The sequence below is a fragment of the Spermophilus citellus genome (genome assembly GCF_964194105.1).
Source record: "Spermophilus citellus genome assembly, chromosome: 2".
Lineage (NCBI taxonomy): Eukaryota > Metazoa > Chordata > Mammalia > Rodentia > Sciuridae > Spermophilus > Spermophilus citellus.
This window is the reverse complement of record NC_138183.1, coordinates 75,190,324-75,210,832: the sequence shown is the minus strand read 5'-3', so window position 1 is coordinate 75,210,832 and position 20,509 is coordinate 75,190,324. Positions and strand designations below refer to the sequence as shown.

The 20,509-nt window shown below is 35.2% G+C and overlaps 1 protein-coding gene across 2 annotated transcripts in view; it reads left to right on the top strand.

Annotated features, from left to right (window-relative positions):
* The window catches only part of ALDH1A1 (aldehyde dehydrogenase 1 family member A1), a 141,127-nt gene that overhangs the window by 53,367 nt on the left and 67,251 nt on the right, over positions 1–20,509 (top strand). For both annotated transcript variants that reach the window (XM_081279366.1, XM_081279365.1), the window contains exon 3: positions 3,197–3,324. In XM_081279366.1, the coding sequence (XP_081135492.1) occupies positions 3,271–3,324 (54 nt within the window). In that variant the 5' untranslated portion in view covers positions 3,197–3,270. The remainder of the gene's footprint in view (positions 1–3,196; positions 3,325–20,509) is intronic.

Sequence of the window (20,509 nt, the reverse complement as noted above, 5' to 3'; positions counted from 1 at the left end):
GGAGAGTCCTGGTTGTGGAGAGGAAGAGAGCACATGGGAAGTCTCCATACTTTTTTGTTCAATTTTGCCACCAATATAAAACTGCTCTAAAAAGTTCATTTATTTTTTAAAAATCCTTGCTTTTTATATATTTTTATGCCTCTATGGCTAGTTTCAGGGTGTAAAAATGAGACATGTTGTATGTTAAAATAATATTACTACTGTTCTAAAACCATGCAGTTCTAACAGTGTGATATGTATGAGGTCTTAGTTTTATCCATTTCTGAAATTCATTATACATTTTAAATGCTGAAGCTATTATGTCCAAACATCTGTTAGGTCCTAAAATTTCCAGAAGGAACAAATGACAGTCCCTATTTCAATTGGAGCAAAGGTCACATAAATGAAGAATTGGGATAAAGTATGAAGGAATGGCCACAAGAAAGGCACATAAAACCATTCACTTCGTTTTCACCTTCCCATTTTTTCAGTTCCCCTTAATGTAATCAAATAAAATAATGTATTTAAATGTTTTTGAAATGCTTGTATGTCTTAGTCACCAAATAATATGAATTTAAATGTTTTTGCTGATACCATGTTTCCTTTTTAAAAGGTAGCTTATAAAAATGGCATATATCACACAAATTATCGGTTCATTTCTAAATATTGGTATTTTTAAATGGAGAATAATATGCATAATTATATGTGTGTATCATATTTAATAATATATTTAAAGAATGAGCTATAAATCATATTTACCATATTATACATAATAATACACCTACATTTAATAGTGTAACTATAAATGCCTACATTTTTGTACTGGAAAGCCTCTTTTGAAAATGCTCTGTGGAATTTTCTCCTCTGTCCCCACTCCTTTTATTTCTCACTTTCCTCAGAGTTATACTGTCAAAGCAAGTGAGGAATTAGAAGAATTTTTTTAAAAAGTAGAAATAACAACAATAACCAAAAAAATGGGAAGAAGAGAAAGTGAGAACCACAACATTAACAAATGCATATTTAACTGAGTCTGGGAGATCAAGGCCGACGGCACTTGGTAAACACTCTTTGGAGACACAGTGCTCAAAGGTTGTGTTTGCTGTTGTGCTTGGCGTTTGCTTTGCCTGTGATCTAAGACACCAGATGACCAGTAATCTCACTTGCCCTTTCTTTTCCTACTCTCTGAGGGCTCTGCATACACCTCCTCCCCCCACCCTCACAACCTTGCCTGCCCTTGGCCATGGCCCAGCTCCCTTGCTCCTGGAAAGATGTCTGGGATGGTTAGGATTCTGCAGGTCACACCTTGGCCTGTCAGGACCTGGCGCCTCCTGTGCCCAGCATTAGCCCATCGCTTCATTTCACCTCCAAAGAGTCCAGCGACAAGTCTGCCTTGTTAGACTCAAATCTCAGGGAGCCCAAGGCAGCCGGCAGTTTCCCGTTTGGTTTCCTGTCATATCTCCTTATGTTTTGGCAGTCTGCGATATCCACAGTTCTTATTAACCTCAGTGAGAGCCATGCCACGGAGAGTGAACTAGGATAGGCGACTTGACTCCAGGGTTTTTACACTTAGTCTGCACAAGGTCAGTATTTACAAACTGCATATGGTTGGGCTTGAATTCATGATAAATTTTGAAAGTTTTAGTTTGATTCAAATCCTCCATAATATACTAAAGCTATGCAAAAGTCGAGGGGACTTGCCCATGGCACTTCCGTTTGAAAGGTTTAATTCAACTTTATCATGCATTACCAGCTTTGGACTTCACAACATCTCTCAAAGATGGAAGGGTAAATATTTCTTCCATTCACTGCATTCTATTCAATTATTATCCACTCATTCATTTAACAAACTTTTTTGGAGAATTATTAGCTTCTTGTTACTGTGACCAAAATTCCCAACCAAAACAACTCAATGAAAAGATTGGTTTTTGGCTCATGGGTTCAGAGGACTCAGTCCCTTGTCAGCTGGTTCCATTTCTGTGGGCCTGAGGTGAGGTAGCACATCATGGCAAAGAGCATGACAGAGGAAAGCTGCTCTGCTCATGGCAACCAGTACGCACAAGGAAAGAGAAAGGGGCCAGAGAGAAGATAAACCCTTCCAGGACATTTCTCCAGTGACAGACTTCTACTGACTAGGTTCCACCTGCCAATTGTCCATTCAGGTATCAATGGATTAATCATTTAGGCAATGACTAATCATTGCTCAAAAGCCCCATTTTGGAACCTCACTGCACTGAGGACCATGCTTGCAACACATGAGCTTGTGGGTGACATTCCAGATTGAAACTATGCCAAGAATTTTCTCCACTTAGCCCTGATTTTGGAGTGGAACTAAGGAACAACATATTGAATTATGTTCTTATCAGAGAAGCAGAGAATTGGGCAAATTGTACACATAGTAAGTGCGATGACAGATAAGCAAAGAACAGCAGAGTGATCCAATTTGACAGTGTAAGAGGGCACAAGTGAAGGCTGCTCAGAGGAGGCAGAGCCTGAGCTGAGACCTTGAGAAGCAAGACATTGCCAGGAAAAGAGGACACAAAAGACCCTGACATTCTGCACCTATTTACTACTTCTATAAACTCTATGACATTCTTATTCATATCATTGCCTCTTTTCAGATGTTTCAATCTAGGTTTAATGCAGTTATAGGACATAGGCAGTCAATTATCAAATAGCTGGCAGAGATGGGACAAGGTACTTAGCCTATCTAATTCCTGATTAGTGCTATTTCCACAAAGTGAAATCATTTCCTCAGGAGGAACGAATGTCATTTGAAGAAGGCATTGAGAGTACAGAAGAATCAAATGATACATTTAGATAGCTTCAACCTATCAGAAAACAAACAAACAAAAAATTCTAAGAATTTTGCATGAAGTATACCAATTTTCTAAATCCCTAGTACAAAGTAAATGGATGAGATTTTCCATTTCTATTTGAAAATGGGCTTATTATGTGGTGACTGTTTAATAATGTCTGTGAAGCACAGGCCACTACTTAAATTTTGCTAAACAAAAATAGTACCCAATTACAGTAAAATTCTGTACTTTTTTGGATGTGTGTGTGTGTGTGTGTGTGTGCGGGGGGGGGGGTCATTAGAGAATGTAGAAATTTGCTCTTATCCAGCCAAAGAGAATGTATTAAATCCTTTTATTGAATAATGAGAGGAAGTGAAACAAGTAAAAGAACATAAACACATTTCTCCTGTAAATTTTCCTAGAAAAACAACAGGAAGACCTTTACCAAAAAAAATCACTTAGAAAAATTACTCAATGGAAAACCACAAGACTGAGAATGACATCTCCACCCGTACTTGCTGTGCAGCTCCAGACGCTCCACTTGAGCAGGGTAGGCACTTGGCTTCTATTATATGTAAATAGTCATTGTATTTCAGTTAACAGTGTTTCCGTGGATAAGTTAAATGACATTCCAGAAATAATTAGAATCATAAAATCCTACACATAAAAAGGTAATGTTTAAATTTACAACAAATTAAGTATCTTGCATGTATTAATAAACAATATTTTTATGAGCAGATATTTGAGGGAAAGAGTTCATACAGACATCTCAGGAAAACCTCGAATCTCCAGGAGGCCAGATTATAGCAACTCCTGTTATGCTGTCTGTAATTTATTTTAAATACTTTAGGATAGACAAAATAATGTGTGGGTGGATGAAATACCTGTGCTTTACACGCTGGAGTGAGTTTATTTTTTGAAATATGCTAATGAGGAATCCACTACCCAAGGGTAGTTGGACCATTTGAAAAACATTAATCAGTGTTCTATAACTCAAAAGTTGTAATTCTTAGTGTAATGACTAAATAACTATGAGGTTTTCTGTTTGGGGTACAAAGAACTGAACCGAGTGTGGCTTCATGCTGAGCCCAGTCCCTAAATACCTTTTAATTTTTTATTTTTAGACAGGGTCTCACTAAATTGAAGAGAGTGGTCTTGAATTTGGTGATCCTACTGCCTCAGCCTCCAGAGTAGATGGGATTACAGGCGTGTGCCATCAGGCAGGCCCATAAATCCCAATGGCTTCTAACACCACTTCCCATCTGCAGTAGAAGAAAAAGACATTTGAAATACATTTTTTCCATTGTAAAGGTGATATGAGCACATGATGAACCCATGCTTACCATCCTTCAAAACTGAGCCCTGGCTCTAGGACTCTCTTTCTTGCCCATGGCCCAGGGTATATATAATAGAGAACTTGCCTAATTATAACTAAAGACTAGCTGATTCTCCCTCAAAACTATTGTCACACAGGCCCCAGAGCAGTTTTTAATACATGGTACTGGTCAGTGTCTGATGGATGTAGAGCTGGGACTTCACCTAATTTAAAGAATGGGAATCTAAGTGTTGTGTACCCTTGGTGAGAAATTTGTGCTAGATTGCATCTGAAACTTACTTTCCCATAATGTCCCTCATGGTGTGTGGAAGGAGGAACTTGAAGCACATGGTTACCTCTAAGTGGGGAGAGAAGTAGGGAAGGGTTGAGATAGAAATCAACTCAAAGAGCCTAATAATTGTGATTGGATGAATTGCCTTAAGCCATTTCACCATTCATTTCTCTTTTTAGCATTATTTGGAAAAGCAATTCATATTTCCCTTCTGAAATGTGCCAAGCATCTACTATAAACTGTGTATGTTGGGGAGATTATTACTTGGTGTACCATAACACAAGTTCCTATTCCAAAAACTTCAAAGAATCTATTTCTTGAAAGCATTGCTTCCGGTGAGGAGCTAATGGGATTTCATCTTTTTTAATAACAAGGATCATGCAGCTGGCATTATTATCTCCCTTTTCACTCTGTCTTTTTTAAAACCCAGAATTGTTTAATGTTCAAATTTATGTCCTCCGGGCTGATACAAACAGCTTTCATTTTAGTTTTCATCCTTTATGTTTTAATTTTTGAATTTTAGTCAAATTGTTCTATTTTTATTATAATGAATTTTTATATTATTTGCTACCTTAAATGCTTTATCCACCAAATGGATTGCAAATACAAACATATTTACAACTAAACTTATCACATAACATGGATTTTAAATGGTAAGAGAATTTGGCAGCATTAAAAATTTCCTCTCTACCACAAGTTTAATTTCATAGTAAATAATTGAAGAGTCAAGAAGTTTGTGAACATTAGAAGCTGCAGTATAAAAGCTGAGGGCTATTTAACAACTTTCAATGTGTACTAAATTATGAGAAAATGGAAAGTGTGAATATTTTAATAAGGAATTTAATTAATGTACTTTTTTATCAAAAGATGGTTTGTTCAAACAATAAAATTAGAAAAAAAGTTCTAACAATACATCTTTTACTTGATATATTTAATAATGTTTATTAATGCTTAATAATGTAATATCTTTCCAAGTTTTCTGTATTGTAACAGAAGATTATCAAGCACAGGTTTTAAATAAATAATCTTCCTATTCCTAATACCATCACCCATCCCATCTCCTAGCTAATAATAAATGCAGAATCTAATGCAATAAAGGGTTTAATGCCATTGTGAAGCTTGGGTTATTTCAGGTGCTGAATTTTTTCCTTGTAGAAAATCAGGAATGCTGATTCAAATGGGCTGAAGCCATTGATTGGCTATTGCTACTTTCAACATCCATGAAGCAGTGGCCCAATCTTTCCCTTTAACATTTATTTCCTTTGTCCTCAACATCTTTGAGGCTTAAAATTGGGATTACTTTCTTAATCTTCATGTTGTAGTACTTACCATCTCTCTCATTAGTCTAATTTGAGTTAATTAGAATCTATGTTACTTCTCAGACTGTGTTATAGAAGAACAATTGGAGAAAGAGGCACAGACACAATTATGCCATTTTATTGTCTGGAGGAGACAGAAAGCCAGTGGGGCTTCCCTTATTAGGTTAACATCTACCTGACTTCAAAATGTTCCACTGATACAAATAGTAAAGGGAGCCATTGGGAGTTCCAAACTCCATCCCTTTTTCCCTTATATCCACCATACAATCTGATTAATCCTAAGGTGATGGAAGAAAAGAAATGTTCTATGTGTCAAAATGACAAAGTCCATTACATGATTTACAAAATGAGTCGTGTGGGTGATAGTTGTGGGTGAGCTCATGTTTTTATTCTTAAACTGAATTCCTTTTTTGTCATGTTTTATTAAAATCTCCCATCAAATCTATGTGAATGAAGTATGTGCCTGAATAATCTCTTTGGACAACCACAATGATTTGATAAATGTGAGAATGAAATAAATATAAAAGCTTTGTGGCTCCATTACATCCCAAACGTTGACAGTCTGGCAGTGTGGTATGGTTTGATGCCCCAAAGGAAGCTTTGCTTTTGATGAGAGATTTGCAAAGACTTTTGTTGTAAAGATAAGATACTGCATTCTTAAAAATCGATGTGGTTTAAGCCTGTCCTGAATTTCAATGAAATTCATAAAAATTTCAAAAGAAACATGATATGCAATATAATTAAATATATTTGCCACTTACTGTATTTAAGTGAACTGCCAATTTAATGATTAAAATTAGTGACTATTAAGTAGATAATAAATATGAATGAGTCATTAATGTTTAGCAAATAGGTTTTTTATTTTCTCTCCAATACATAGGTACCAACAATATTCATTGTGTAGGAAGAAAGATCTCGAAACTCACTCCTTAAGAAAATTATAATTGAAAATCACTGAGAGCCATTAGAACATGAATAAATGTAAAACAAATGAAAAACAGATTTTAAGGTACCAAGATCAGGTGGTAGGAAACAAAATAAATGTCAGCTACTTAAGAAATCTACATTGAATAAAAAACTACTAATACTCTTCCAAAAGGGATATTAAGGACTTATCTGAAAGATATTCTCCTCAGAGCCCACTAGATTCATAAAAGCACTAGCTAAGTTGCTTTTCCTTATCTTTAAGTAAAAGATAGCATGAAAGCATTGCATATCATTAATCAAAAATAGGTTTTAATTGACTGTAGTGCAAAATTGCTTCTCAAAAATGGATGATATTTTCAGGAAAATTTTCAAGGTAGAACTTTTTTCATAGGTTCACTTAGATAAGTTATACAGAATAATTTAAATAAATATGTTATATTTTGGGTGATACTATATATCCAGGTATTTTGTGGCTCTTTTAAAACATAAATTAAATAATAAAACATGATAAATATATTTTATTGAAAATGAAAATTCAATGAGTTATATGGTTGGGTCTGTCTTTAGCCTATTATATTTATTTCTGGTGCAATGCTTATGTCTACGGAACTGACTAACAAGTTATGAGTTTTAATTTTGTTTGCAAGAGCAAATGCATTCTATATGAATCAAAAGGGGAAATTCACTCCAACTTTCTTGACTGTAAAATAAAAACAATACCTGCTTTACTTATCTCCTAGTATTACTTAAAAGTGTATATGAAAGTTGGAAGACTAATAAAACCTTTTTACAATGAAGTAATAATTCAGGATTTTTAATTAAAATATGGTGTAATTTATGTAATTTTATGTATTCTATTAGTCATTTAAAAATTAAAACAGGTAAATTTGAAATTTTTCAGTCACATTTTATTTAACACCACATATTGTAAAATATTAATCCAATATATAAATAATATAAAAAAGTAATATGAGCATTCTCCTTTTCTTTTTCCATTTTTTAGTAACTAAATCTTCAAAGGCCAATGCATATCTTATACTTAAAGCAAATCTCAATCTAAAGGCTAAATTTTTACCATAAATATTTCATCTGTATTGAGATTCATAAAATTTCTAGTTGAGGAAATTGTAGCAAGCATATTTAACATTTTTAAAAGTAAAATTAAAGATAGGTTCTACAGTCGCCCTTCTTTACACACTTAGTAGCCACAGGTGACCTTAGGCTATTGTGCTGAACAGCATGATAAAATTAAGTAACCATCATAATTGTTTAAAATATGTATTTGTTAATAATAGGATATGCTTTTGTATTTTTAAAAGGCATTGGATCTCAAAATGTAACAAACATTTAAAATACTATATTCTGATAAAGAAGTAAGTTAGTCATCAAATATAAAAAGTAATATCTTGATAAAATGTCTAGGTTTTATAGATTATGCAGAGTAATGGATGTCTACCTTGGTTCATATCAGTTTCTGGTATTAGCTTATAAACCTACTCTGTCATTTTTTTGTCATAAAATGACTCTGATATCTATAATACTTGCATTCATAATTTTCTCTTTAGAATACAAATAACTCAAATGTTGCCACATTTAAAACATCTCTTATGCCCCTTTTAATTTGATTGAATTTATTGTGTTTTTACTTTCAAGGAAATAAAGAGAAAATTCAATTAATTTCTTTGTTCAGAAGAGTAGCTTTTTGGTGTAGAGAAAGGATTTGGAGAAGACAAATTGGGTGTTTTATATGTATGTGTGTGTATATACAGATGTTATTAAAGTCACAACTTGGAAAATGAAACTATGAACACAATTCTCAATATTCACACTCTACCATTCATTTTCCTAGTCTCGGGAACAATAGAAAATTTGCAGAGTTATAGCAACCATTAAAAAAATCAATGTTTAATGCAAGTTATATTGCACTATTTTCTCTAGTTTAATATCTCTCCTATATGTTCTGGAGAATGTCCACCCTTTAGAGAAAGTTTTATCATTTTAATGGGAAAAAAGCTTGCAGATTTGTTCTATTATATTATTTTATACTACCTTGTCACCTTTAGGAAACAAGCAAAACTGAATATAACCTTCCCTTCTCCAAGTAAATGGATAAATAGCATTCAGACTCTTGATGTAATGTGCTTTGGTTTAATTGACTTAAAGTCTCCACTAATTCCACATGTAAAAATATATGTTAAATCTAGACACCTAGTAAGTATTTCAGAAATTAAATATTTTCATTATTCATGATTTTATTCATTGAAATTGCCTACTGTATTTTTCTCTAAAAATGTCTTCAAGCAACTTCCTGTATTTGGCACTTTAATGAAATGAAAAAAGACAATCTTTGCAACAAAAATCATATAAAATTATTTTCCTTAAAAATCATATGATTTTAAAAATATGTTTTGAAAAAAAGTCAGAATACAAACCTTCGTTGTCTGTTTTATGTTTTATGTGAATTTTCCTACCCGAAACCAGTCAGTGAGAAAGTATCTAAAGGACTGGGAACCAACTGATAATTAAAATTAAAATTGCTTCAGTTTGCAAAATCTGTTCTGCCTTACAGATAATTTTGTGTCTGGACTTGGGGTGAACTTAAAAAACTTCATGAGTAAATGGCATAAGCCAGTTCTAGGTTCACAAATTATTCTCCCTTCCATTTAAAATTACACAGAGTGCTCCTGCAATTTCCTTCAGAAAAAGCAGATGCCTTGTTATGTTGTTATTTATGATGTCCTCTGAATAGAGAGTCATTGTAATATCTACATCAGCAATGTAATTCATGGCACTATAAATATTCTGAACTGTCTGGTGACTCCATGATGAGGCAGTGAATTTCAGTGACAAAGGATTGTTCTATACAGAGAATGATGTGCAAATAAGAAAAGCATGTAGCCTCATTGCTTTAAGAAAAAATAGCTTCTACAAGACAAATCCCATCGCAGGAAGTCTGTTAAAGTACACTCGACAGTTTTTATACTGGTATTTTATTGTGTATAATCCCGTTCGTAATCAGTAATACATCAGTTAAAGCATAGAAAAAAAACACTGTTTCACATATTTTTACTTAATGGCAACAGTTATAGTGGGATTTGCTGTACAGAATGTAAAAAGGGAGTTTCCTCTTGATACTCCTTACAAGTTTATGAGCTAACTAAATCTTTTTCATATTTTAATATACCTACTGGAAAATATGTTTTTCATAAAAGCATAATGCCATATTTAGCCACACATATGTGAATACTTATTTATATGGTTCACAACACATAAATACATGCTTAAATTCAAACATATTCTTTTTAAAGCACAATAATTCCTTGTCCTCTTTATTCAAAAAAAATATCCAAACTTGTTATTCTCTGAACATAAAGCTGATGAGAGTTGTCACTTTGTATGTGAGGAAGGCCCTTCATGTTCCGATAGGTAGCACAAATGTAAGTCAGCTTTGCTTCTTTACATGTATGTATGTATCTTTTTGTATTTTGAACTGTAAGAATAGAGATGGAGAACTAAAGAATGTGTTGAATTTTCTTCCATATTCTTCACTCTTCCCTAGACTACTCTGGGCTTTTTTGTCTAGGTAGCAATTCATTTCCCACCTCCTTTGTGCTGACACAAACTAAGAATGTTGTGAGCTGGGTCCAAATGGGTACGCCTTCCTCCCTCCTTGCCTGATTAGATTCCTGTAAAAGTGCATTACTCCTACAGAGTAGTCCAAGACCATAACACCTTCTGCTGTGCTCAGATCCATTATGGACCCTCTGCTTCCCTCTTCAGTAAAAAGGAGCAGATTGGGAGATGCATATATTGCTCCATTTCTCAAAGTATGTCCCATAACAGAAGCATGAGCAGTTTCTCAACTTTTTAGAAACTCAAAATTCTGGGCTCTACTTTAATCTACCAAATGAGAATCCCTAGAGAGTGAAAAGCAGAAATTTGTATTTTAAAAAGTATAGCACATGATTGAGTTTGAGAATCATTGTGTAGTGAAAGGCAGTGCAGAATGATCCCTAAGGTACAGAGTAAGAAGTAGAACCAGCCTAGAATGCATGTGCCAGTTCTCAGCTCAGATCCAACTGCCTGTGACTCTGTGTAAACATCAGCCTCCTCTTGTATCTGTACTTCTTAAGGTTTGTTTGGGTAATACTTTAAACAGAATTTCCCTAGGACTTTACTTAACTTGGATAAATCAATAACAACATGGATGTTCAGATTGTAACAATGCAAAAAATGAGATCATAATAAATGATGAATAATTTTTGTTAAATGTTTCTTGACTTTGAAGATCACCTTGGAGACAAGGCCTCTGATTATACTCAAAAGGGAGCCAGCTTCTACAAATGAGCACATCTGAATATCTAAAAGTGTCCAGTAAAATCTTTTTGAGTAGCTTCAGTTTTTTTGTTTGAGAAATAAAATTCTCTGGAAGGATAACTTTGATTCACTGAACCTCACTTTTCTTCATCTTAGTTATCAAAATATGCATCTAAAGAACACTGTGAAATGGTACTTCAGTTCTCTTGGCACTGTCTGCCAATCTAATGCATTAGCACTCTGTTCTCTATTAGCTCATAAATTTGTGCACCCAAGAGTGAGCTATAGACACCATTATGATTGCTTTATTGTTTGCAGCCAAGTTTTACTCTCTGTCCCTCTACTCATGAATAATTTCTTTCTCAATTGCCTTTTTGTAATTTCTGTGTATTTTAATTTGACACATTTTTTTCAAGTTATCATGGTGGCCTGTCTCTCGCTTAAAATATTAAAAAAAAAATTGAACCATCTTTCCTCTGGAAGTATTTCACAAATGATCGCAGTGTGATAGTTTGGAAAAAATATGAAGTGTTCAAAGGGGGTTGGTGCTGACACCATTTCATTGCAATAGATAAATTCGAAATACCCTTTATGAGAATGCACTTTTAAAGTCACAAGTTGTTGAAAGAAGACAAGTTGTCATGAGTGATTATTCTTAACAGGCTTTATTTCCCTATCTATTAGGCATCCCATCCCCCTTGTCTCTAGGGAGATTTTGTGTCAAGTACAATGAAATTACCATCACTTGGGGGCTGGCACTGTCAGACATAATCCAGGTAAAACACATTTGTGTGATACAGCCAAGTATATGACTTAGTGCACTCATGATGGGATTCCTTTTGGTCTGAAAATTGATAGGCATAGCCAGAGGGATTATGTAAGTCAGTCAAGGGAATGAAATGCAAGGCAGAGAGTGTAACTCTATCCTAGTCTGCAAAGCAAGAGACAGCATGTACCTGGCACCATGCTGGACTAAAGGGTGGTGCCTAAAAATGGAAGCACAGTTACTTTTTATAGTTCAGCTCCTCACAAGGATTTACTCTACACAATATATTAAACAATCTCTTCACACTGCCAATGCTACTGCCAGAGGGTTTCTAAATCATTCCATATTTTGCTGCTCAGAACTCTTTTGGAATACTCTTTAGGCTTCTAAATTATGGTGATTAACCATTTAACACTATACTAGGTTCCTAAGAGTTATATTAAAATTTGTTATGAAGGTTCTTGCCTTCATAACAAATTTTAATATAACACTTAGGAACCTAGTACACAAAGATTTCTTGTGTCACCCCCTAAGACCATGATACATGGTATTCATGTATTTAGCAATTTGTTTAATACACCTACTCTCAGCTTCTAGAGATATAATGCTAGCAAGACACAGTTCTGTAATGATAAGTGGATTTGACAGATTCACAGACACCATAATATGGTGAGTTTCATGGCCAGAAGTCATCAGATGTATTAGATGTTGAAAGAGCTTGAAGGAAGCATGCTGACCCCAGATTTAAACTGTTTGGGGGAGGTTCCCTAGAATAAAGTCACATTAAGGCTGAGAGCTGGAGTAGTAATTAATCAAGTGAAGAAAGTAACACACAACAAATTAAAAAAAAAAGGTAAAATAAATAAACAAAGAGAAAAAAAGGAAGAAAATAAAGAAAGATCTCTACAGATGGAGCAAACAGCACATTCAAATTCACATAACCCAGACCAGGGCATTCTGTTCGGGAAACCAAAGTAACACGGTAAAGCTCAGCATCTATGGGCAAAGTAGAGAGGTGAGGCTGGGAGACAGAGAAGGCCTAGAACACAAAACAGCTTTGATACAGCATGCTAAAGAGCTTGGATTTTTGCATCCAGAGAACAATAATCCTAACAATGCTAACAATCTTTAGCATTTGCAGTGAGGTTACTATAACTCACTGTTGTGTCAGAAGAATTATCTGAATTTTTGGAGAGAAGATTGAAAGGATCAAGACTGGCAGGATATTTAGTGATCTATTATAGCATTTTCATTCCTCATAAATAATTCTAAAGCACAGTGCATGAAATATTGTAGATACTCAATAAATAACTGGTAAAGTATTATTTAAAAAATTTCCTCTTGCACTATATTGTCTAGTGTGAGTGTAGGAAAACAATACACTCCTTCCAACAAATTTTTAAATATCTCTTTAGAATTCTTTTAAAGCTAAAAAGCTTTCCTTTGGAAACTTGGTCACATCACTAATATCCTATTATGAAGCATTCAAATAGAGTGGGAAGGGACTCCTTTAAAGAATAACTTTTACCTTATCCCTGGACTTTAGCATCAAACTTACTTAACCCCAGTCATTATATAAAGGCAAAGCACTTTGGACATGGCCTTTCTCAATATTATATAGGAGAAAGGTTTTCACCACAAAGCAATTAGTCCTTGTTATCACCTGTTACGACATTTATGTAATCAGTTCTCCTCCCCGCCTCTCTCAAAATGCAGTGTCATTGATGTGGTACCTGATTGCCAAAACATTCGTCAATATATTTACTGCCTACATTCCCAACAGGTAAAAATCGAGAGGCTGTGTGAAACTTGATTCTGAAACAAAGATTGCTGCAGGAAAAACTGAAAGCTTCTTAACCCCAACTGCTTTCAACAAGGCAAGCAGATGATTAACAATTTTATTTGCAAACAGGTGCAGGGATAGGAATCAGTTCATCTATTCATATTTTATTTTAATAGAGAAAATTTTAGTTAGCCATTCTTTAAACATTTGAATGCAAAATAATTCATGTTTTTAAGATGGGAAAAATCATGTTAATGTTTAATTTGCCCTTTCTAGGCATATAATTTGAGTCAAATTATTATATTCTATTGCAAATAAATACCTAATAATCAGTTTGAGAATGCAAAGTGCATTCTCAAATACATTCTCATACATTAAAAGGCTTGAAAAGCAAGCCCATTGAACTTAAAGTCTTGTTGCATGATTAGGAACACAGAGGTCCTAAGAATCCAAGTCCTTCCCTTAGCCATGCATGGTTAGCTTTTGGAGGATGGACCTGGAAGCCTGACCCTTGACTAGAATCAGCATTATATCCACTTGACCTAGCATCTTCATTTTATATTAGGATTTTCCAAATTGGAAGTATGAATAGATTATGAAAAGAACCACTTGCAATAATGTTTCAACATATGTAAATCAATAAACATAATATACCACATCAACAGAATAAGGAACAAAAATTATATGATTATCTCAACAGATCCAGAAATTCAATCTATAAAATTCAACATCCATTTATGAAAAAAAAAATCCCTCAACAAACTAGAAAAAAATTTACTTTAACAAAATAAAGCCTACGTATGGCAAACCATAGCCAATGTCATACTGAATGGTGAAAAGCTGAAGTGTTTTCCTCTAAGGTAGGAATAAATAAAAGGATATCCACTGTTCTTCCATACAGTAATGGAAATCTTGGCCGAAGTAATAAGACGAGAAAAAAATGAAGGGTATCCAAATGGGAAATTATTCCTATTTGAAGATGAAATGTTTTTATATACAGAAAAACCTAGATTTTACCAAAGCAAAAAAATTACAATTGAAAAACAAATTTAGTAAGGTTACAGAATAAAAAATTAGCATGTGAAAGTAAGTATAATTTTTATACACAAATAACAGACTTGCTGAAAAAGTAATCAATAAAGCAATCATTTGCAATAGTTACAAAAAATAAAATTCAATTAACTGAGTATTAATTTACATTTTGATCAACTATTGGAGTCACTGTCCTCTATGGAGAATATCTTAGTTTATCATTCCTTCTTTGATTTCCACTGCCAATATTTAGGTAAAATTTCTCAAATGCATGTGAATTTCATATATTGATTTCTGTTCCTTAGTAGCTGCATAAGCTCTAAGAGATTTCTTTGGAAAAGGTTTGAGGATAATTCATAATGTAATCATTGACTATCTTGATATAATCATTGTTTAATTAGTTGGTCTTCCTAAGACATAGTAACCAAAGTTTTCTATTAAGCCATTATGCCATTTTCTTATCCATGGAAGATCCTGAAATTAGAGATGACTCTTTTTGTTCCTTCTCACATATTGTTTTGTTGTTTTTGTTTTTGTTGTTTTAGGATAGGCTGAGTTGGTTCACAATAGCATAGGTAATATAGTTTGTGTTTCACAGTTTTCTAAATTATAGAGTAAAATGTAGATATTCTAACATCCTAGAAGAGCATCGAGATTCCATAACATCACCCTGAAGTGGGTAGGGATAAAGAATTGAAAAGGTATTGTGATTCTGAATCTGAGACTATTACTAAGGAATCACAGCATTGGAAAGGATTCTCCTCATTGAGTGCTCTCTGTGTAAGCCTGGTGGACCCAGTGGGTCATCATCCAATCATGGCAGTGACAGCTGGTTTTAAAAAAATTCCTGGGCAGAGCTCCCTGCTGCAACAGAACCTGGCATTCCTCCTGAGAAGTTGTTTCTTTGAATGGGTCATACTGTTTCTCTTTCAGAAATCTAGGATTTCTATCCTCCAGTTATTTCGCAAGGACAATTACTTTCATTAGTAGGGCAAAAACTTTCTGTTTTTGCTATTTACAGCATTACTTATTGAATTATTTACCTTACATTATTTATATCAAATACTTGTTGAAATGATATATTTATCATGTCATATTCAACCCAGTGTATATGTGTATTGTCATGCATCATGTTACCATAAAATATAATTGAAGAAAATTTTATGAAATAATACCTACCCTTATGACATGCAATCCACACTTATTTTTTTCTGCTACCTTCTATATTTTAAAATGTTGATCTAAATTGATATTATTACTTTTTGGTTGTACACTGTATTTGGATTTTTCAATTGAAAAAATACAGTTTTAAGTCATATTAAACTATTTTTACAAATATTTTTAAAAATATGTCTTTTTAAGGATTTGGGAGTTTTCCCTACAGATAACTGAAAGTGGCCAAAAGCTTAAAGCAAAGAAATGAAGTGATCCTTTTGAGATTTTTAAAAGATTATTCTGCCTGCCCCAAGGAATGTGGCTTGGAGGAGACGGGTCCACTTGAGGTGTCGCCCACCTGTTCAGGAGCCTGGTGCCTCACTGGGTAGCAGTGGTGTCCAGCCTCTGCTTATCATGTTCAGGAGGCACCTGGATAATGAGAGCTTGAAGATGCTGTGATCTCCACCTTGTCAAAGATGTGACCTGGGAAACAAGGAAGTAGAGCAAGATATTAGTCTTATTTGGGGGGCTGGGGCTTCGAAATATCAAAATAGAGACTACTACTCATGTACCAGCCATGAGGGCTTTGTGATCCACATGGTATTAGAATTATAGTCACTGGCTTATTCATTCATTCAAGTTGCATGAAATCATTCCTATGTTCAAGACCACGGTGAGTGTCTGACCCTGAAGGAGATTCACACATTTTTCCCTGAAAGACAATAGATCCTATTTTACCCCAAAACACATCATGTGTTTTCTGTATTTCACTTTTTCTCTTCTTATGTAAAATTCTCTGAAAGCCTAGCCTGGCTTATTTTTACTGAGAGGGACTTCTAAGATTAAGAAAAAAAAAAAGAAAAAGAAAAAGAAAAATGAACCCTCTCACTACCAGCAGCACAGAGGAAATGAAAGAAAAAAATCAGTTACTTGGTTCAAACTGGACTTCTCTGTGGAAAATTCTTCCAGTAATAAACCTTTTCAGGTTCTGGATTTTGTTTTAAAGAGTGGGCATTCTCTTAATTCTGTATTATAATATTTTATATGCCTTTTCAAAACATGTTGGGCTAACTATTAAGAGAATCAGTTCTCATGAAGAAGCCAAAGATGAATGAAAGAGACTCCATTATTCATAAACATACTGGCAACAGCTGAAACACATTTACAAAATACTAAGGGACATAAGATAAAGATCTGAGCAGTAGCATAGAACAGGAGTAGGGTTATTCAAAGCACACTTTCTCCCAAACCCCAGCATACACAATAACTCCCTCTGTGAGTAGCAGGTTTCGGTAGAAGATCAAAGAACTAATACTTGAGACTATATCAAGAAATCTAGTCATTAAAGAGCCAAAAATGTAGATCAGAATCTTCTTCCAGATTAAGTCAGGATATGAAGCAGAGGAAAATGAGCAAAAATATCTTTCTAGTAAAGTGAAGATTAAAAAAAAGAAAGAAAAAGAAACCAGTAATCTGTAGTTCAAAGTGGACCCTTAAAAGGTAGGGCACTAAAATATGGTGTCTATTTGGAAACCTGTAGGCTGATAACTGCAACCACCACCACCACCCAATTGCTAATCATTTGTCCTAAGTTTCTGAAAATTATAAAACCAGTATAGAAAATTTAAGTCACTAAGTAAGAAACAAGGCATTTAGGAAAATTATCCAATAATCCTGGTACTTTTCTCACTGCAGGCAGACTGGTTTCAATAGGAAGCCATTAATAGGTTTCTACTTGCCCCAGATAATTGGTATTTGGTATTTTTTATAGGTAGTTTGTAATACTAATGAATATTTTGTTACTCTTGCTTTAACTTGTAAAATGAAACATTTAAAACCAGATAATCCCAATGCACTTCCCAGTTGTCATCTCTTCTAGGATAAAGCCTTTCAAGGATAAAGCCACTGGTTCAGAACACATACACCTATGAAAACAGAGCTACTTCTCTGACAGTGGAGAATGGATCTGAGCTATGACATTTCTGGTATATGGCACCACTAAGAGGGTCTTGAGGAGCTCTGAATAGTGTCACCGTGCTGATGGCTAATTCGACATGCTCCATAAAAGCCACAAGTGGGCATGTGATTCCACACCACATCTACCGACAGAGATCATATTTTTAGTCTGAGGTAATGTACTTTTCTCTGGATTTAACCCACAATTATGGTTCGACCTTTATTTTCTTGCATAGTGAGTCAGCATTATTTGATGCGGATAAAGAACATAAATGAATTTCCACACCTGCGATTATATAACCCATAAAAATATAATCGGCAGTTTTATCATTTCCCATGACATTCTCCTAACCTTGTGCTCTTTGTAACTCAAAGGGCCCTTATGTACAAGCTTTTGTAACAGGGCGTATACCTTGTGTACATACCTGAAGCCTTGTTTGTCTGTGGTTGCTGTGGTGGTATCGACAAGATCATTTTGGCAATAGGTGTTGCTGTTTGCATCAAACCTTTCATTCCTGCTTGACGTGTCAAAACCCAGGAAATGCAGTGACATGTGACTGCCTTCCCTTGTGTGTGCACAATGCCACCCAGCATTGCGTGACTCCTGTGTGCTGGTCTTGTGAAGGCAATCGCCACCTTGGCAAGCCCTTGAGGGAGCACCTTGTCCTGAGGAAAAAAATCAAAGTAAAATGTTTCTGAATTTGCCTAATAGTCATAGTTCAAGTGCTATGAAAATACTTGTCTTCTGTTCACTAATAGCCATTTTGTAGAAATGCATGAGAGGGGAACATCACTAAAGAGATTAGAACATTATTTCAAACATTATTTCAAGAACATATAATAGCCTAGTTTATCTTAAAATGTGCGAGTCTTAAAGCAACTGTTCACATATAAGTAAGTGGAAATACAGAGTCCTGGATAGGAGCCAATGGGGCCTAGTCCCAGAAGGAAATACTTGTAATATACTGCATTATTCAGGTCTCTAATCTCTTGGATTGTTATATAATGTTTCGTTCCACTATTTGAAAATGCTTCCAAACCACAGAAGGTCTTCAGCTTTGCAAATAAATGACTGTGCCAACATGTTTCTGCCACCCTGTTGAGCCACACTGTTAAAAGAATTCCCTTTAGCATAAGTTATTTTTGAGAAACTAGATTCATTTGGTTGGAAGCATCATAATTTTAATAACCATTTAATATAAGAATCTGGAATCTTATTTTGTTTTAATTGTGTTCAGGCATTAGCTAGGAGCAATGCAAGGTGTAGGGGAGAGGACTAGGAAATTATTCCCGTTCTCAAGCTGCTCAAAGTCTAGGTTAGGAAACAGACACATAATCACAATTATAAAACAGCATGATTAGGATTATAAGCAAGATTTCTAGGCCAGTGCTGAGATGAGGAAGAAGAAATAGAATTCTGATGCCATAATTTGAATTCCTGGATTCAGCTGTGTCTGAGGCTTACTCTCTTCTTGTTCTATTTGTTTGAACGCATTTTGTTTTATTTTGTTTTGCTAAAATAGTTTGAGCTGAGTTTCTCTGTAGTTGAAAATGTTCTCATTGACATAGAGAATAAAAGTCAGATAAGAGTGGAAGCAGAGAGCTGAACCCAGAGGAATTACAGGTTCTAGATGGGGGTATTAAAGAAAAGAAAACACACCTCAATGAGCCAGACCCAGGGACGTCTTAGAGGTGTGAGTTAGGGAGAAAGGGAGGGAGAAGGTCATGACCACTCTCTATAAAGCGCTCTCCACCTGAACATCTAGACAAGGGAAAGAGGTACTTGGGGACATAGGGCAGTTCTCCGTGGGGTTCAGTCCAAGCCAACCTACAGAGTCTGCTGCACCCTATTAAGAAACCAAGGTGAAGAAGCAGAGACCAGTCCTGTCTGCATCTCCTCCTAGACCCCCTGAGTTGTTTCCGAGCTCTGTATAAACAGCCTACAGAGTGCTCTGGCTCCTGCGTGGAGTGGCTGGGCAGGTCAGAGGTGAAGGGTCTGCTGAGCTTGGTGATGGCGTGAGGGTGAGTGCGCGTGCTCTGCTTCCCTGCCTCCCACCCTCATCTTTGAAGCCCATCCTTGCAGGTAACTCTAGGCAAGGCAGTAGTTCCACCCCAGCCCTGGAAGAACAGGTGACAGGGGTTTCAGGGAGGTGGTGGTGCGTCTGTGCCAGCAAACAGCTAAAGAGGGATTTCAATGCCCCTATTCAGATGCTGGGGATCAATCAGGTTGATTTGTCTCTTAGGATGGAATAGTGGGGAAAAAAAAGGCTAGGCAGGCTCAAGATAGATGGTAGTCCTGGGAAAAATTCAAACTACTAGTTTAAGTCTGCAAGCTCTGAATAGCTCCTTCAGCTGGTTCAATCTATGTGTGAACACTGACAAATCGACATGAAGGGAGTGAGCATGAGGCCCGCACGTGAAGACACGTGCATGATGTATGGCTCAAGGTTATGTGGCCCCTCTCACAGGCAATCAGACGCATTTAAACTAAAACTAAGCTGAAGTATCATTTGATGGCTGATAACTTGGAGCAGGCAAATGAGAGGTTAGAGGGAGATTATCCTTTTGGAATTATGATATTTACTTTATGGTACTTAAAAACACAGAATAGCCTTACCCTGAACCAAATAATATCTTAAGGATATTATTTAGCAAAAGAAAAAGTTATGTGCATAAAATGTTCACTATAAGCATTCCATGGAATATCAAATACATTGAGGAAAGTTCAGCTCAATGGCAACAGGCAAACGAATAACAAAACACTGCAAAAATGTACATATATATGCAACCAAAACCGTGTGGAAATATGGAAAGTAGTTATGGTAACTTTTAAAATAAATAATAAATATACAAAAAAGTCTCCATATTATGAA